This window comes from Centrocercus urophasianus, unplaced genomic scaffold (assembly GCF_019232065.1).
Source record: "Centrocercus urophasianus isolate 14NV4802_14NV808 unplaced genomic scaffold, USGS_Curo_1.0 seq_15, whole genome shotgun sequence".
In the NCBI taxonomy this organism is placed as follows: Eukaryota; Metazoa; Chordata; class Aves; order Galliformes; family Phasianidae; genus Centrocercus; species Centrocercus urophasianus.
In genome coordinates, this window is record NW_024884697.1 from 886,810 (window position 1) to 907,007 (window position 20,198).

The 20,198-nt window shown below is 38.9% G+C and overlaps 1 protein-coding gene across 2 annotated transcripts in view; it reads right to left on the reverse strand.

The window, feature by feature from the left end:
* EXOC4 (exocyst complex component 4) overlaps window positions 1–20,198 on the reverse strand; it is a 397,972-nt gene that overhangs the window by 346,070 nt on the left and 31,704 nt on the right. For both annotated transcript variants that reach the window (XM_042815485.1, XM_042815486.1), the window contains exons 4-5: window positions 8,823–9,007; window positions 6,458–6,567 (exon numbers count right to left, since the gene is read on the reverse strand). In XM_042815485.1, the coding sequence (XP_042671419.1) occupies window positions 6,458–6,567; window positions 8,823–9,007 (295 nt within the window). The remainder of the gene's footprint in view (window positions 1–6,457; window positions 6,568–8,822; window positions 9,008–20,198) is intronic.

Sequence of the window (20,198 nt, forward strand, 5' to 3'; positions counted from 1 at the left end):
CATTTTCAAAAAGAGCAAACCAATTTTGAAACACCCTTTTATACTCAGGACAATGATTTACGTCTCTTACAAATAACAGCACACTTCAACACCTAGTAGCAACACACCAGTATATACATTCTGTTAGATCTTATCTTTTGATAAAACAGTAGAAATTTTGTTTCCTGCACATTCTGCCTATTAAAGAGATATCCTGGGTAGCCTGGGGGGGCCCATTTATCTACAAGATCTGACAAGATCCGACAAGATCCCAATACTGGGATACTGAAGATGTCCCTTTCTTGTGTCTTCCCTACCTCAAACATCCCCTTCTACAATTTAATGTCATCAAGGGGTTATTCGACCACAAAGCTCTGGGCCACAAATCAGTCCCTCACCTCTTCAAAAAAAAGCATGAAAGCAAACCAACATTTGCAAAGTTCACCTTTAAAACACATATTACTTCCTGGGGGCTGAGGAGCTCCATGGGTGAAAGATGATATCCACAGATAGCCTCTGCATGCTCCATCTATATTTATTCTTAAACTGTGATTATGAATAATTCTGTCATTTGCTGGGATGTGGACAAAAGCATAAGACTTCATTGGTTTCAACATGCACCAGATTCTACCTAAACTGCATCTGCATAATGTATGCTCTCTCTTTACAGAGCTAACATTTTAGTTCATGCCATAAGCACCTGCTTTATGCAGAGAACCCGTGAACGATTAAGTTATTCCTTCAATGCTTGTCTTTATTAATTAATCTGTATTGTGGGACTGCTGTTTATATTTGGTTACCATCTTTTTTTTTTAATAAAAAGAAGGGAAAAAGTAATTTTAATTAAACAACTTTGAATCACAGCTTCATTAAGGTTGGAAAAGAACACTAAGATCATTTAGTCCAATCATCCACCCACCACCATTACTGCACACTAGACCATGTCTCTAAGTACTACACCCACCCTTTTCTTGAACACCTTCTGAGACTCCACCACCTCCCTGGGCAACCTGTGCCAGCATCTCACCACTCCTGAGAATAAATTCTTCGTAACACCCAGCCTGAACCTTTCCTTCATTCACAAAGTAATACAGAAACACCAAAGAAGAACCCCACAGGATGTTTTCAGTAACAACAAGAACTAAATTTCACAGAGTTCCAGCTTGGATGAGGCTGAAGGCACCCTGGGTCATCAATAAATTTACTGATGGTGCAAACAATTCCTAATGAACATGTTGAACAGGAGTGGACCCAGACCCCGGGTGACTCTACTCATTGCCAGCCTTCCCCACCCTTTCAGACTGTAATAATGAATAAAATAACGTGAAAAAAACCCAATATTCCTAGCTCCAGATTCAGCTGTCTTTATTAAATCACTGTAAGGATGCCTTTAAACTTCGATTTATAATTTTAAACAGATCTTTGTCATATTATCTTGCTGTATCAGCCTAATGATCAACCTCTGTACATAGGTCCATATAAACCAACTTAAAGAGAACAACAACTTCAAGTAGCAGTGTCTTTGCCACAACCTCTCTAATGAAGCACGGAGACATTTTCAGATGCTTTACAACACGAGAGCTGGGTATTGGAAAAAAACACTCAACTCCATGTCTAAGCCAAAATCCATATCCAGTTCAAATCACCAGAAAGTTTAATCATGTGCATCATTGATTTATCACCTCCACAGACAGAAAGGGAGAGAAGTTTTCCTGCTTTGACAATACCCTATAAAAACATCTGCTCCAACCGACGATACTCTAATCTGTGCTGTTCTGCCATTTCACAAGAAATCTGCTGCAAGAGACATTTCAATATCACTGATCCCCAGAAAAGCTTATGTTGATAACTCATTTAAGTGTAACAGGCCTAAGAAAAGATTCTTGGGTCTTGTTTTTCATTCCAATGAATCTTCAAAATTTGCTGCTACTTACTACAGATGTGCACATTTATGGGCAACCAGTAAAATTTAACATACTATTTTCCATGATTTATGTCCTTCCAGATGATAGATTCATTCAGTGTCATGTGATATCTGAAGAAATTTAATAACACCTGTGGTGCTGAATCCTTTTTTGATCTGTAAGTGGAGATAACAGGCAGCACATGGGCAGTTCCTTCAGAAATGGTCCCTTAAAGATTTTAATCATTTCCTGACCTGCCTTAGTACCAAGTCCAAAAGAAAAAAGACCTAAGAGATAAGTAACCTCAAAGCCTAAAGGCAAATCTCCAACTGTGACTGATACAGGTCTATGTACAGTTTTTAGGACAGTAGTCTTCCAAAAGCAGAGATGTTGGAATTTGACAAGGCCACTCTCTCAAACCTACTGTAACCTCATTTAAGAAAAGTGCACCAAGCAACCCTGTGAGCCACTCTGAAAATCCACCCCATGCACTGTTTCCAAGTTCCAAAAAAAAAAAAAAAAAAAAAAACAACTGATCAAATTCTTCAAGAAGGGAGACAAGTATTCCTTTTGGATTTCACCACGTGGATCTAAAGCTCTCTCCATTTTCCCTTTCCTCCTCTAAACACACATGCATTACGTGTGTCTGTGCTCAGCATCAAGCCAGAATGTGAACCATTGGTGAAGATCAGTGAGAAAGCACAGCCCTGCAAAACAGCACATTAAAAGTTACTTCACAGGCTTTCATGTTCGTTGTGCAGTGGCAAAACAGTCTTAAACTGCAAAAGCAGCCTTCCTCCTTAAGTAACATAGGCACAAAAATTTACCCTGAAACAGTCAAGACAAACTGTGCTTTTCACACAGCACTATAATGACAGCAGGAAAAAAAAATACAGATTCACTGCTGGGTTCCACCACCTTCTGATTAAGTCCTCAATTGGACCTGTGCAAATGCAAAACAGCTCACAGGACAAGCCAGGTTTAGCAAGAGGATTTAACTTTTAGTGTGAATGCTTGAGAAAAAAAATCACCCTGCTGGCGTCAAATCCCCAAGTGATATTAATAAAGAAAAAACACTTATTTATTTATTGAGCATGCTTAAGGTGGAAGCAACTGTGACAACAAACAGAGAATGTCAGAATGGTATTTTTAGAGCACCTTTAAAACTGGACCTTAAAGCTCCATGATTCCTCAGAGTATTTCACAGGTCTCCCCATGCTTCCACCTACACAGAGGGACTTGCACTCTTGAGCAGTAACCACACATTTAACCTTTGAAGCCACCATACTGATTGGATCTAGAAGCTAAGTTTTTCTCTTGTTGCTGAGGAATATCCATCACAGAAGAATATCACCTACATAAAATTTACAAATCCCATCCATAAGAACATGTTACCAACACTGTTTCCACTTCAGGTTGCCTTCTGTTGGCTTTCTAAGATGCAATTTCATGAGTTTTTCAGGAAAGAAATCTCCTAGGTTTTCTGTGTACTGAGTGAGAACATTTTATAGTTCCAGGAAGAGCCTGGCAAAGCAGAAACTGCCATAAATACGCTTCAGAATAGAGAAAGTTCATGCAGAGAAATAAAATTTAGATGTGAATTTATTTCTCTAAACTGGCATGAAGGGAAAGTGCTACCATGAGCTGCCGTTTCTACAATCCTCAGGTGAACGTTACCAAAGATTCTCTTTATTTTAAAGTGCAGAAGGAACTGCTTTAATTTCCTTATAAAGATTCTACAGCACAAAGTAACATCTCTTTTGGGAAGCAAATGCAGAAAGGGCTCAAAAATGTTGGCACCTTCTTTGCTGAGATAGGTTGAATGAGTCAGTGCTTCATAGTGGTGTATATTAATATGCATGGCCACTTCGTTTCATCAATAAAAAGCTAAAGAACCTCAATGACTAAAGGCAGAAACAGCTTTCATTATGCACACACATAAGTTTTAAATTTCTAATAGTTTTGCAGCCCTGGAAAAGACTACTTCTAAATAAAATTATCTGGGAAAAAAAGTACATAAGTACATTGTGAGCTTCAAGCAAAACTATATGCATGCTTCATGCTGACCAAACGTTTGCTATTATATCCTCTATCTTTCCCATTTGAAGGACACTTGCCCAGCACAACACTGTAATAGAGTGAAACAAGGAGCCAGGTGAAAGATTTTCTGGTGCAATGAGCACGAACAGCAAAAGATCTGAACAAATGAGAGGTTTGATGGCAGATCCTCAGGTGATGTATAACAATTTACATCAGTTGAGAATGAAGCTATCAAAGCCTTGTTTTCAGGTGTTTGGAGTCAAAGCAGCCATGCTGCTTTATGCCCACAACCAACCTATTTCTTAGAAATCTCTTTGTAGTTTTACCTGTTGCTTGTATCTTTGCACGTCCACTCAAACACTGCACTAAATAACTTTATCAGAGAATCTTAGAACAAGAGATGTCATCAACACTGCATCAGATCTGAGATGCCTAAAATACATAAATCAAAAAACAATCTCTCTCATCCTTATTAACTCTTCTGTTCTTACTTTTGTCTGCTTAATTCCATTTTTCCTCGCCAGTTCTAGATATTAATGAACCCTTTCTCAGTCTCAGCAGGTGAGATGAGAATTGGTTGGGCTGTGAAAGTCTTCAAAGATGAAAATGTCAAAAAAATAATTTCAAAGCAGATTTAAGATTGTTGTTACACTAGCAACAAAAAAAAGAAAAAGACAAAAGATGATGAAGGATAGGGATTCCATTTTTCAACAGGCGCATCTCCTGCTGTCTATTCCCCATCAATAAAACACAATGGGAGATTCCTATCAGCTCTGCAACTTCAGACTTTTTTCTTCATTATTATCACTATCATTATTTTGCTAGGAGGATTCATGGTTTAGATGGAAAACTATCAGCAATGGCAGATATTACACAATTCACTTACAGCAAAAGTAGTAGGCCTGGGGCCCCCAGCACAAGGAGGATATGGAGCTCTTGGAGCAGGTCCAGAGGAGGGCCACTAAGATGATCAGAGGGCTGGAGCACCTCTGCTATGAAGTAAGGTTGAGGGAACTGGACTTGTTTAGCTTGGAGAAGACTCTGGGGAGACCTCATTGTGGCCTTCCCTTATTTGAAGGGAGTGTATAAACAGAAGGGGTGTGATGCTTGTGAAGGTGGGTAGTGATAGGACAAGGGGGAATGGTTTTAAACTACGACAGGAGATTTAAGTTAAATATTAGGAGGAAGTTTTTCCACTCAGAGAGTGGTGAAGCACTTGAACAGGTTGCCCAGAGAGGTTGTGGATGCCCCATTCCTGGAAGCATTCATGGCCAGGCTGGATGTGGCTCTGGGCACCTTGGCCTGGTGGTTGGCAACCGTGCACACAGCGGAAGGGTTGAAACTGGATGATCATTGTGGTCCTCTTCAACCCAGGCCATTCTGTGATTCTATGAAAAGTAGGTTAACATTTACAGTGGTGGGAACAGCATACAGCTGTGCATGGTTTATTCTTTTATCTCCCCAAATCATGTGATTTTGGAAAGAACTGAGCTTCATTGTTTATATGGGTTAAGTACAATAATTCTGACAGTGAAGCTCAGAATTTTTGCATGCTTTTTATCCTAGGGTTCCATGATGAAGCTGCTCTTTCCAGCTTTGTAAATTTGTATTGGCACATCACAAATCTCAAAAACATCCACTAAGAAGAATTACAGCCTCCGACTGAGAGACAAGCCACCTCAACAGAAACACAGCCACATAACAAAAATGAGCAGAAGAATGATCACAGAAGAGAGGTTGGAGGCAAGTATAGCACAAAACAACAGACTCAAGCTGACAAAAATAAGGAAAGAAATGGTTAAGGGTGAGAAGACTAAAAAAACATCCCAATTTGAGGAAGACTGACAAGGAGGCAAGTGGGACAGACATGTAGGTCACTTCTGTATTCTTCATTTTATTCATTTGTTGAACAAGGACAACCACACACGTTAATCCACTGAAACAATACAAGGATTAATTCCCCATCTGTGCAGTGCTTTCAAAGCTTCGTACAAAATAATAATAAATAAATCTGAGTATTTTGCTTAGTATCTGTTGCATCAGGTATACAAAGACAACCAGACTAATCCTGTGTCTAGGGAGTCCTTTAGTCAAACTTGGAAAGTTCCCACAAGGAAAAGCTTTGACCTTTTGGTTCCAACACAACAAAATACTTCTGTGATATCTACATATACTTGCTTGACTACATAAAATATAGAGGGGACTTCTATGGAAACTGAACTGACTGAAGATGTCTTGTCCTAGATATCACAGATATGATCAACACAAGAACAGACAAAGAAAACAAAGTGTATTTAATTTAAGTAAGGATTACTTGCCAAAAAAATCTGTAGATATGATTGAATTCTGCCCCTCGATTTACCACTCTCTCATTTCACAGTATTTTACAAATTTTCTTTATATCTTTTTATCTCAGGACCCCCACTAGCAGACATCTGTGAAGAGGGGAAGATACATCCTCTACTATTCTTGAAAAACCAACTGAAGTGCTACAAAATAAGCCAGGTAGGAACACAAGTGACTGAAATACTCACTGCTGGAGCTTCCAGGAGTACTGAACTGGGAAGTTTCAAGGAACTTTCGAGGTGTAGACAAGTTAGTAACATCCATGAGGGGTACAGAAGAAGCATCTTTCACAAGTGAACTGTATGAGGGGGAAAATTAAAGCAAACTCTTTACTACCATGTAGAATCTTCACTCACAAAAAATAATTATTTCTTAAATGTGTGTGCAAAAGAGATAAACGTAACAGTTCTGATAAAGAGGTTTATGAAACCTAAATTAAAGCACGAGTCCATAGATGGGTACAAGTGACAATGTGTAAATACACTTGAAAGAAGAAGACAAAAGCCAAAAAGCAACGATGAGGGAACACTGTTGCATCAGTGACAAAAATCTGGTAACCCAAGGCCACTCTGAATTTATTACAGCTCTAGACTCCTCTGAATGGTGGCCTGGTGGCCACAGCACCATTCGCCTCCAGCACAATTAACTCCTGATAAAAAACTGACAAAGAATTGTTATAATCTTTCTAGAAAACCCCATATGGAATAGAGATGACCCCATTTCCACGGCCTTTAGGGGGAAATTCTTTACAGAGGGAGAGGGGGAGGTGCTGGAACAGGCTGCCCAGAGAGGCTGTGGATGCCCGGTCCCTGGAGGTGTTCAAGGCCAGATTGGATGGAGCCCTGGGCAGCCTGGTCTGGTATTAAATGTGGAGGTTGGTGGCCTCCACATCCTTGAGGTCCCTCCCAACCCTGTGATTCTGTGATTCTTTGTAAACTACTTACTCCTTCAAGCTTTTCTAGCACCCTCTAGCAATATTCACTTTCTCCTGCCCTCCAAACTCCTGTTCTGTGTACATCTACCCTTCTCCAAAGGAACCTTCTTACTCTGAAAGCAGGAAGACTTGGTCATTTCCATAATTCATATAGTATCATTTGCCAAAAATACGTTGCATTGCTTCAGCTGCATAATGAAAGCCATAAAGCTGGATATGGCAGGGGAGCAAATGCAAGAAATCATTTCGAAGATAAGGAAGCAGAGAAGGCTCCCTCTAATGAGTTTTGTGTTTTCCCTTAGAGGTCAAAATACTTACAGAAACATGCAGAAACAAGGGCTAACCTTACTATCCACCTATACTCTACATAACTACAATGCCACACTTAAAGGGACTGGCTACGCATTCCAGATTAGCACTGTTAGATCTAACACACTTGCTCTGTTGATTTTAAGTAACTATAACCATAATTGCATCCTAATTGACAGCAGTCTAGGGCAGCGCACCAAAAAGAAGCTACAAGATTGTCCTTGATCCAAGTGTTCATATTAATATCATATCAATGATGTATAACGAGGAATATGGAAAAAGACAAAGCAAGAAAAAGATAAGGGTCCCTGTAGCAGTCATACAGAATCGCAGTTAATTAGTAGTTGCATAGTCTGGGTACACCAAAGCTTTTTGTCTGTTTTTAATTAACAAGATGAGTAAGGAAGAGAGAAAGGCCTTGCTAACAACTCCCTTTCTTAGAAACTTCAACTTCAAACAATTCTTAGTTTCATGAATTTATTTAATGAAACTTACTATCTCTCTTCTTATTTTTGGTTAGCATTTTTTATTCCTCCTTCCACATAATAAGATGCTAATTTATCTTTTCTCTGCATCTTAATTATATGCTGACTCCTCTGTTGCTCCCCACCATTGTTTATTATCTCTCCTGCTCTACAAAAAGTGACAATCACTCACTTTCTTTTTTCTAGCCAGTATCTTCCTTTCTTCCCTCCCAAAAAAGTTACTGCCATCAAATTTAGAATTCACAAAATTAGGAAAAAGTACCAGTTGAACTGAACTCCCACCGATCAGAAACACCAAACAAGTAAAGTGTTTCAACATCCTTAAAACACCTTTGGAACACTACAAAGCTAAGATGCTTTGCTTGGGTGCCTCAATGCTGTGGCTTCTGGCCAGTAACCTTATGATCACTTGGAAGTTTTTTAAACCCTGGCAGCGTGATAAAACAGATGAGCACTTCTCCTCTGCGATATTCCCTTTGCCTGACCTGAGCGCCTCACCATCATGGCATCTGTGAGAAGGGTACATGGGAAGGAAAAGAATGCTGAAAGGAACTGATCTCATCATAATTCTGTGAGAAGCAGCAAAAAAAACAACAGAATTGCTAAGCGAAAGAACTGCTCGAAGGCTCCACAGAGCACCAACATACATGGGGGTTTCAGGATCTTCACAGCCATGAGCAAAAGGAAGTTGCTAACAAATCTACTCTAAGAATGAAAATTCCAATTGATGTTACTGTCCCAAGAAATTTTCAGCTGATGACAGGGTGAAAGTTGTCCTCTTCCCTCCCAGACCCACTGCCCTTAGTCAGCATCAATCAAACCAACCTTATTCTCCCCTTCTCCTTGTTGCGCTGTCCCACTTTGTTTGTTGATTTGATGTAAAGATGACGGTGTAACTCATCTATCAGGACTAAGTGCATGTTCATCTTCTTGCTGTGGAGCTCCAGTCTCAGATCACTCAATCCCTCCACTTGAAGAAGGGGACCCTCCAAGGAATCCACTGCTGACACCTGGAATGAAAACACACATGACAACTTCCCAAGGTCATTTCACACACCTCTCAGAATCCTTCCCTTCAGTTGGAGGAATATCTAAATACCAGGACAGCTCTATCCACAAATTCTTTTGAAGTAGAAAAGGCTCAAGTTGTGTTTCACTATCTGTACTCGTAAGAGAAAAATCAACATACAGAGAGGATTCAGTATGCAAATAATTGAAATCTAATGAGCATTCTTCAAAAATCATGAACATACTTATAAGACGAGCTACTTTAAATATCATTTATTAAATAAATTAAAGCAAAGGGTAACAAACTAAAAGGATTATAGTGTGGAAAAGTGTTAAGATATTGACAACGTTGTTTCAATATCTTTACTCTTTTCATTACATTAACACCAATGAAACATTACTCCAGTTTCCAGTTTATTTGTGGTGTGTTTCGTTTTGTTTTGTTTTTTGTTTTAATGTTTGCTTATCAATTTCCAAATAAAGGACAATAATTCTGCCCAAGCACCAGACTGGGATCATAGCATCATATGCAACAGTAGCAAGGAGTTCACAATTGGCTTGGGATGGGGGAGTTTGGGTTGAAAGGGACTCCTCCCACTAGGTCACATTGATCAAAGCTCCATCTGAGCCAGCCTTGAACACTTCCAGGGATGAAAATGCAGACATGCAATGATGTGTACAAGCCATAAGCAATGCTGCCCTGCTCGTGTCCTTCAACAGACTGGCATCCAGTGGGCACTAGAATGAGAAACTTAATTAATCTTCTTTGTGCCCTGAAAAAAGGCCATGAACAAAATGTACCAGGAAGGACAAATTAAGGTATTAAAGCAGCACTGTTATCAGTTCGGATCTCTCCCAGTTTACTAGTTCTAAAACTTTCACAAATCTCCTAAATTGCTTAGAAAGATCCAGCACTCCCCAGCAGCATCCCTAACTTTAAGGTTGATGTTGAAATGAACTGGAAATAACAGCAAGCATAGCTTATTTTACTGTGCACCACCTTCTACAGAGAAAAGCAGGTATTTACATTTTTAGAAGAAAATATCTAATAATTTAAGTTACTATTGGTGAAATATGGCATTTGCTTGCTTTTCAGGATTTAAGTTTGTAGCAAACCTGTCAGCTAAACATTAAAAATGAGAAGCAAGGAGATAAAGTAAGCAGACATCCAAGCTAAGGTCTGGTCCCTTAATACCAGTAAATATTAACTATACTGAAAGAACATACATCTACAGTGGATTATTGTGCTTGCCTTCAAGTCAAGAATGACCCCGAAATAGCTTTGGGGCACTCCAACTTTTTAAATTAAGAGCAGTTTCTATGAGAAACCTGCATTCCTTCCTTCCTTGCTCCTGAAAAGTGTTGCTAAACATGAACTTATCTTTTTTGCATGGAAGGAGAGCATCCATTTGCTGCTCTGCCATATGCACCTGCATCTAGATTACTCAGCATCGCTTAATATAAGTCACAGAACAATCAAACAATGATATATTGGCAATCCACAGGGGAGAACTTCATCATGATTTCCTTAAAGACCTCTTGAAAGCCTAAATTTTGTCAACAGAATTTCTGTCTGTCAATCAGAGGACTGAACAGGATTCCTCCTAATCCCAGGGATGAAGTCAAAGAGCACTCACATGGCTCGTATCATTTCACACAATGAACTATCCATCCTCTTCTTCCCAAAATCTATTTTGAGCAGTTATTTAAATATGATCATAAAACCATTCTGCAGATGAAACAAAAAACCAAATTCACATCTCCCCAAAGAGGTAACACGTCAGAGTGCACACAAATGGAGAAGGGTCAACAAGCAGTGCAGACACAGCTTAGAAACTTTGGGTAGAAGTAAACATAAGTTCTAATTTTATCTCCTTCCTTTGGCAGGTGGGAATGTATCCCAAATTTCCCAATCACAAAGGTGGTTTAACCCCCAGTCACTCTGGGGGGGTGTGCAGGCATTCATCACTGCCCTGCGAGCTGTCAGCAATTTCAACAAAGCAAGAACAAAATCAGGAACAACATTTGTCAAACTGAGAAGCTGAGAGATGAAAATGCAGCAAGGAAAGCAAAGAGGAAAATGTCATTAGAAAAAGCTACGACATCCAGTGAAAGTATCATCTAAAACACACGCAACAAAATCTAAAGCTTTGCACTCAAATCCTGCAGCTCAATTTTTACCTTTCCAGTTACTAAAAAGCTATTCTCAAAGCTAATCATTAAAACCAAACATCCAGCTCTCAAATGTGTTAAGAAACAAATGGAACAATCAATCATTTACTGTACTTAAAAACGAAAAACCTCACGCTGTCATGCACTGAACTTTCTTTTTCTGGGAAAAAAAAACAGCTTTTTGTTTTTTTTTTGCAGGGTCTGCTATTGGACTTTAAGTTGTCTTTTCTGACAGTCCATATTTGCAGTCAGACAAGTTGAAGTTATGTCCTTAATAAATGCCACTTTCCCAGTGATTGAACTGCACAGACAAGTTTCAATGTCATGCACACCTGAAGCCTTTTAACTTGATGCAGCCCCACTCCAGTGAAGCCTCAAATAAATGCTCCTTTCTTTTCAGGCATTTCATTTCCTATTACCACCAATTATCAAGACAAGAGCTCAAGACAAAAAGACTTTTTTATGTTCAGAACAGTTCAAGTCTGGAAAGTAACCACAAGCTCAGTCCAAGTTCATGGAGGTCAACGGAAGATCTCCAGTCAGTTTAGGAGTGTAGACACTATGTACAAAAAGAAATCCTCTTCAATAGTTCCACCTATGTAGAACTTTCTTAAATCCTGGCAGCAAGCAATATATAGAGCAGCACCCTAAATCATATTTCAGAATACAAAATATAAGATTAAAACATTTTGTTAACTTGTATGGTGGATATGGAGGTTGGTGGCCCTGCATGTGGCAGGGGGGGTTGGAGCTCGATGATCCTTGAGGTCCCTGCCAACCCAAGCCATGCTATGATTCTCTGATAACCTAACATAAAGCAAAACCATAAGCAACCAAAACGATGCAGAGTTGATTACAAAGAATGCTCAAAATTAAAAGCACAATACAGATAGATCAGCAAATGCAACTGCTGTAGAAAAAATTTAAGAAACATTGGTAAGCTAGTGCTTCACCTTACTGTCCTGTGAAAGACCAGTTCTAACAGCTGATTTTTAGCAAATAATTGTAACTGATAGGCTCTAAAATCAAAAAGGATTCATTCTCCAGATGTCTAGCAGTTCTAAGAGTAACAGAGGTGGATGGAAATGAAGGGGAAGCAGCAAGCGAACAGCAAGAGCAGTAACAGCAACAGCAGCTCTGGTGACTACCTACAAACACAAACAGGAACAGTTTACAAGTGGTTTTATTTAAAACCAAAGTGCACATTATGACCATGTTAACATGATGGTCAGCTGCCTTGAGGAGCAGGAAGGCTACAACAGGGCTCAGAAACTCAAGGCTGTGTGTCAACCAAGAGCACGGCCAATGCAAAGTGAATCCAAGAAGAATCTGGACATCAGCAACAGCAAGACTAGAAATACAGTATTTTTAATGAAACTCATAACTGGAACCAGACTAATACATCTATCATTGCCAAAGTTCAATTAAAAACCTGAGTTTTACATCCTTACTTGGCCAATATCACACAATCTTCAGTACTGTGCAAGAGACACAAGCATATGATAAAATACTTTAACCTTTGAAGATCAGAAGAGTTTTAGTTCCACTTGCACTGTCAACTCATATTCAACTTGGACATGGCACTTCAATTAGGATGAGAGGTAATGGCCCCACATTGCCAGCCAACCAGGAGAGATTCAGGTTGGATATTAGGAAAAAAATATCTGGAGACATTCAAGATGAGAGTAGATGTTCCACTGAGGGGCATCTAGTCTGATGGTTCAGTGTTACAGTGGTGATGGGGTGATGGTCAGACTAGATGATCTTTGTGGTCTTTCCCAACCTCAATTGTGATTCTATGATTCATAACCTCTTCTCATTTCAGATTCTAACATGGAAAAGGAGGCAGGTGAGTTGCACAAAGTACAGCTGGTCAGAGTACAACACGAAAACTACTCCATAAAACACGACATTGCTCCTGCTCAACTTAATTGCTATTTCTCCTGTTAAAGAGAACATTAACCCCAACAAAATACTCTTATTAGGGATTTTTCTCTATTTTAGTTTAGATTGAGCCTCTGTTCTTTGAATAAAGAAGAAATCAATAAGATATACTGCAGAAAGAAGCCTAAATATTGGGCTGAACATATTATATATATTGCTAGGACCACTCCTAAACATAAAAGTAGCTTTTAAGATTTTAAAAAGCAACTGCCTCCCTCCTTCTTAAATAAGAAACTTAAAATAAATATTAGATAGTTGAATTGCACGATTTTTTTTTCTACTCATTTATCACAGAGTTACCCAGAGTACTCAAGTAAGAGCCATCTAACTACTTATAACACTCTTCAGGATTTTAATTTTATTATTTCAAACAATTAAGAATAGCAAAAAATCTCAACAAGTTACAACACTTCAGATTTTAGCATTTACAGCACCTTATAGAAGTATATTTTTTTTTTTTTTAGTTCATGGTGTTTTGTACACTCACTTTAAAAAGAACTGAAGAAGAACAATTCTACATTTAGAGTAGCAGTATAACCCATTCTCATACCCATTTTCAGAACAGTCTAGCTTTTCTGATTCCTAATCTCTACCATATTTAACTCTGCTTTACAGAACTTGTTATAAATCAAAATTTGAAAGCAACTCAGCTATTTCATATGGCAGCTGTTATTAAATACAGTAGTGAAGCCAAAGGCTATCCATGCCTACCAAGGAGGGATCTCAGCTGCAGGACTGCATCATCTCCACATTCCTTGAGAAGAGGTAGCTCAGTATTGTGGTAGCTCAGGAACACTCAGTGGTCCCCAGGTAAATGCTGTGTAACAGCAGTAAGCACAGACTTCAAGATTTTCCACTAGAATAAGCCAAATAATTTTCTGGAAGTCAGGAATTAGCATTCATACCATTAACAGAATAACATACTAACTATGCTTGGAAGGGATCTCTGGAGTTTTCCAGTCCAAATCAGAGCTCAAAGCAGGGCTAACTCCAAATGTCAGATGATGTTCACCAAGACCTCCAGTCAAGGTTTAAAAATCTGCACAGATAGAGATCTGGAGCCTCTCTGGTCTCTCATTTCTAGTGTTTAATTGTTTTTCTTCTTGCACTCAGTCAGTTTCCCCCATCAAGACTTGTGATGGTTGCTTCTAGTTGCTTCACTATGCATTCTGCAGAGAAGCCTGGCTACATACAGCCTCTGCTTCTCCAGATGGTCACAGATGGCAAAACCCTCCCTTCTTCTCTGCAGACTGAACAAATTCAGTTTTCACAGACTCTTCTTACACCCCATGTGCTCCTAACCTGGGTGTTCTCCACTGGAATTCTCTTGCAAACCCTTTCTGTCACAATGCCAACATCGTTCTTGTAGCGAAGCCTTCCAAACAGGTACAGCCTTAAAAGTGTATGGTCACTTCCCATGATACGGAAGCGTATCACATATACATCTTGAAGGTGACACGAGTGAGATTTAGAAAAAGAAATGCATTACTCAGCAAGTTGGTGAGGGACCTGAACCTTGTCTTCCACATGTCGCTGCCACCTCAGACACATCCTGAACTGAGGGCACAATTAATATATAGCCCTTTCTTTTTAATTCTTACCCTTGGTTGGACAAAGAAGATTGAAGATGTTACAAAACAAAGAACAGTATGATATGTATGATATGCAGTTAGATTTTCTCCTCTTTAGTTTATCCTTTCAACTTAGACTAGCTCTTCAAAGTAGTTGCCTGTTCTTTTTAATATTCCTATTACACACTGCACTTATACTAATAAAAGGGCTAATAGAAGTAGAACAGCATACAGAGGGAAGGAGTTCTTTAAACAGAAATTCTACCACAAGTAAATGGTACCAAAAGAAAAGGGGGGTGTAATCCTTATCACCACTTTTCTCGTATTTACATATTTTTTTTAATCTCTGAGAGTAGTCTGGCTCTCTCAGTGAAAGACATGCTTAAATACAAAATTACTCTATTTGTTGAAAGAATAATAAAAACATTGGCTCGTCCAGCAACAGAATTTGAGTTACATAAACTCACAGTCACCTCTGACGTTAAAATCTACTTACGTATGAAGTACAATAATATGCAGTGACCCTTTATAAAATAAGGATCATTGAAATATGGCTGAAAAAAGAGCTCTGTTCCATATGCACTAAACATCAAGTTCATAAAAAAAAATAACTGTGGCACCAGAAACATCATGCAGCTGGTTTAAAGGTCACAGTCAGTTTATAGTAGAGCTTTATTGTCTGAAAAAGAAGATATAGTTAAACATTTGCCTATCATAACAACCAATCTGGGAGGTTTTAATTTAGTATTTACTCTATAATCTAAGCATGAGAAAAATATTTCTTAAAAAAAAAAAAAAAAAGTTTTCTCAACTTTGTCCAAAGTTTTTCAATCTGCTTTCAGTTAGATCCCTTTAGGGGGTTTTCAACAGTATTTAAGTTTTCCAAAAAGTATTGTAAAATAGAGAAATTCTTTTAATTCTAGACCTCCAATATTGTGGAAGTCTATAAGCAGAGATAAAAATGAAAGCCTTGAAGTTCTCCTTCAGGGTAGAAAAACAGAATAATGGTAGTGTAGACCAGGAAACAAAATGCTTTCCATCTGGGATACCAGTCTACTCTCAATTCAGATGACAAAAAGACGAAGAGCAAACAACTGAGAAAGGTTAAAGGAAAACAATGTGGTAGGTCACAATTTGAAGGGAAAAAAGTCAAGTCATACACAAACACAGTATGACAAATGGAGAAAAGCTGAACCCTTTGAATAAAACAGCAAATAAACAGCAGCAGCCTAGAAGGTTTCAGCTGCCTTGCTGGACGAATAAAGACAATGCTGACATTTAAAAGGGGAGAACTGATCTATTACTTTTACAAGTAACTTGCTTTCAAAAGGTACAGGAAAGGAGAATGGCTTTAAAAAAAAAAAAAAAAAAAAAAAAAAAAAAAAAAAAAGGTCTAAATGCATGTAGTCTGATCTAAACAAGCAGTTTGCTGAATTCTGTCTACATCTGGATTGTGTGAGAATCACAGAATCACCAAGGCTGGAAAAGACCTCCGAAATCATCCAGTCCAACCGTCTACCTACCACCAATATTTCCCCACTAAACCACATCCCTCAATACAACATCTGAACAGTACTTTGAATCTTCTGTGTTTGGGTAATGAACAACAGATTAAACCTGCTTTTAAACTGCATTTATATTTTTCTAATTAGAAGCTTGACATAAGTCTTATCAAGTGAACTGGTCTTTCAACTGCAAAATTTGTTCAGTATTTTGGTAGCGAGGTCATTTAGGATGAAGCTACTGTATTTCTGTCCTTAAGAACGTCACAGCCAAATGAAGGAATGTAAGGAAATCTTGCACCCAAGCTACATTAACAAATCCAAGGACAGGGAATCATTCACTACCAAATCACCCTCGGCCAGTGTACAGCATGGTGTGAAATGGTATGAGGACAAGGCAAGCTAAAATGACCCTGGACTTGAAGGAACACCCACAAAGTCTCAAAGCAAGGAGCCTTTGGCAAAAAAGCATGGAGAACATGAAAAGCACACAAATCAGAGAGCTACTCCTGACTGCCACTGCCTCTTTTCCCTTAAAAAAAAAGGAGAAAAGGCACACAGGATGTGTGGGGATTAATGAATGCTTAGAAAGCACTCATAATGAACAGTACTGAGTGTTGATTAGCACGCTGGATATTAAGATGATGGAAAAAATTACGAGTAATTCTGTTTGCCTTTAGACCATCTTGAAAGAATTCACAGGCTAAAAGAGTGTTCCAAAACTGTTCCAAAAGACAGAGAAATAAAGAAGGTAAGCCCTGCAGCAGTGTTTTGGAAATAGCTGAGGTCACTTCTTTTTTAGAAATACAGGGATTTGCTGATCATTGAGGAAGAAAGTAGGGAGAAAACTAGGAGGTTCTGACCTACACACCAAAAATGATGCTCAGGTTGCAAGAGAACAGCCCATCCTGAGAAGCCAACAGGGTAAGCTTATTTAGTAGTGCAAGGACAGGGAAAACGTAAAGAGTAAAAAGGTTTACTTTTTGTTTGCGGGGTTTGCTTTCTCTTTAGTGCCTTAGATTAGATTGCCCACTCGTGCATTCATCTGACAACTGAAATGCAGCCACTTGCACAAAAATAGGCAGCAAGTAGCCAGCATGCAGTACAACACCAAACAGTAAGAAGGTGTAGTGAAGGCAAAAGAATAACACACTTCTTTAATGCTTCAACAGAGCAGAAAAGTGTCGTCCACACAAGTTCCAAAAAGCTGAATTCCACGATCCTATATTCCAAATCAACCATCCCAGCTAGTCTTATTTTCTTTAAGGGAAAAATAATGATCAGTTAATATCAGACACAAGCACAGAGGTCAATTAGATGACAAAGCCATTTCCCCACGACTATTTTACCACCTTAATTCTATTTTACAATATTGGTTTTACATCTTTTGCTGATAAGAATACTGCTACTACAAAAATATCTAAGCAAATCTGTTACAAACATGGTAATACAAAGTGCAGCCATCCTTTACTGTTATTACATCTTTATGCAAATGGTGGTGGCCCAACCTAACTTACTACTTTTCTCTACAAATTTTAAAATAATTACAGAATTATGTCCCTCACCTGCTGCCCTTTACTCCACCCACATAAATTTAATTCTTGCCATTTTCTCTTAGTCCTGCCACCCATCCATCACTCTCCTTCCTCCTCCACTCTCTCTAATTCATCAATGTCTTTCCAGTAACACAGTGCTGAAACCACAAGCAGTGCTCAAGGAACAGACCAGCTTAAAGCCAACTGCTCAGTTGAACTTCAACACAATATATGAGCTACCTCAGCAACACTATGGCTAAGGACTTGGTACCTGTGACAGCTGAATGCCTCGAATCCTTAGTAGCTCCTTGGCAATTGGATGAAATTAGCAAATTAAGTTGGGTATCACCTCTGAGAGGCTCACATAGCTCAGCCACACACCTCAGCTCCCACAGGACGCTGCTGAGGCCATAAGTTTAAACTGGTTCCAAAGTAAAAAGGACAGAGTCAAGGAAGAAATCTACTGAGCACTATTCAACACAAAAGACAGAAGCTTCTCAGTGAAAGGCTGCCTGCTGATGGAAGCTCACAGTGCTTTGGAAAAGGCTGCTATTGCTTGCTCCATCTTCATCTTCTTTCTGAGCATCCCCTCCATCAGACAGTGGCCTCAGCACACCTTTGGTCTGACCTTGTGCTGCCATCTACATTAAATCTCACTGGAGCAGTATCATGGAATAGAGATACCATTGTAGGTATTATTAAATCAGAAAAAAAAAACCCAAACTTTTAAGGCTCTTTCTTCTATTCTTCCTTTCCACACTAGATCTCTGATTTCACGCATCCTCATTCATCCTTAACTTCCATTAAGAAAAGTGTGGTTTTTCAGGACCATTCATCCCAAGCATCCTCTGCCAACATAAATGATGTCCACAACAATGGGGGCCTAATGCACTACAGGAAAACACTGGGAATTTTTTTTTTTTTTTTTTTTAAATGCAAACCTGCAGTTTCCAAAATTGACCTCCTATCTTTGAGACAGCATCTCAAATCTTTCACACTCCCCAACCCATTTGTATGGTGTTAATGGAATCCAACTCTTTCCAATTAGCTCTTTACCTACTAATTTTCACACAGAGGGTGGTGACACACTGGAACAGGTTGCCCAAGGAGGTTGTGGATGCCCCTGGATCCCTGCAGGCATTCAAGGCCAGGCTGGATGTGGCTCTGGGCAGCCTGGTCTGGTGGTTGGTGACCCTGCAGATAGCAGGGGGTTCAAACTGGATGATCATTGTGGTCCTTTGCAACCCAGGCCATTCTATAATTTTGTAATTATTAACTTGGTTATTACAGAGTTCATGAAGATGTCACAGCATGTAACACTGAACTGTATTCTTAAAACAACGAATGCCTCCTCAATCAGGCATGCTGCCTATAAATCTTCATTTAAGAGCTGATCAGTGCAAACCTTCCTCTGAGTCTTCACGATACACGAAATGTTGTCATGTAATTTGAACACCATTTTGAAGGTTACTTGGTAGCATTACACCAACTTCACCAGCTATAAATCAGTTAACTCCATTTGAAAATTTCTGGGATAACTCACTCCTGTGTTTCAGACACCCTGGTGAAAATTAAATGACTCTTCTTCACCCATCATTCCCTGCCTTTTGAGCTGCATTAAAAAATACGATCAATTTTATCTAGATTACATTTTACATTGTCCCATAACCCACAACAACTCCCAACAAATTCTGCTGGTATTTGTTGCCAGGGCAGGATTACACCTGTACAAATCAGAGGTCAAAAAAGAAATCTTCTAGAAAGACCAATGGTTACTGGAAGTGTTAAAAAGTCTCACAGAATTAGGTCCATAAAATATCTCAATAATAAAGATTATCAACAATATTAATGGCAAAAGAAATACTAACCTCAAGGTACGTAATACTCCTAGCTTCATGAGTTTAAAAGTCAACCAATATGAATTAAAGAACAGAGCTCTCAAACTGCCATTCCAAAGAAAAGATACATCATTAAATGGCAGAGACAACTGCCTTCAGCAAAGAACTTCTCATCACTGCATCTGCACTATGATCAGGAAAGATTAAGCTTCACGTTGAGAAATGTCAATTCCCAAAAGCATAGATCAAAACTTTACCAACATCTCCCCTTTCATCATGACCACTGCCTGCTGTACAGCTGAATCTTACCGTAGTAAAATACTAGACACATGCATTCCACCTTCATTACAGCATGTTTTCTTACTTAATAAACTTTCATCAGCTTAAATGAATGGTTGTTATTAGTTGAGCTAACAGCCACATGATAATACTCCAGAGAGATATCAATGCTTGTTGGTGCATTAACCAAGAGCAGAGGGGCCGAGGTCAAGCGCGTGCCAACGCAAATGAAGCAGTATTAAGCAGTAACAGCTTAATGTACTAGACTGTCTCAGATAATGAAAATTACAGGATAAAGAGAATGAGATAAAGTCATCTGTAAGCATAGTAACGACAAAAAAAAATAAGATGT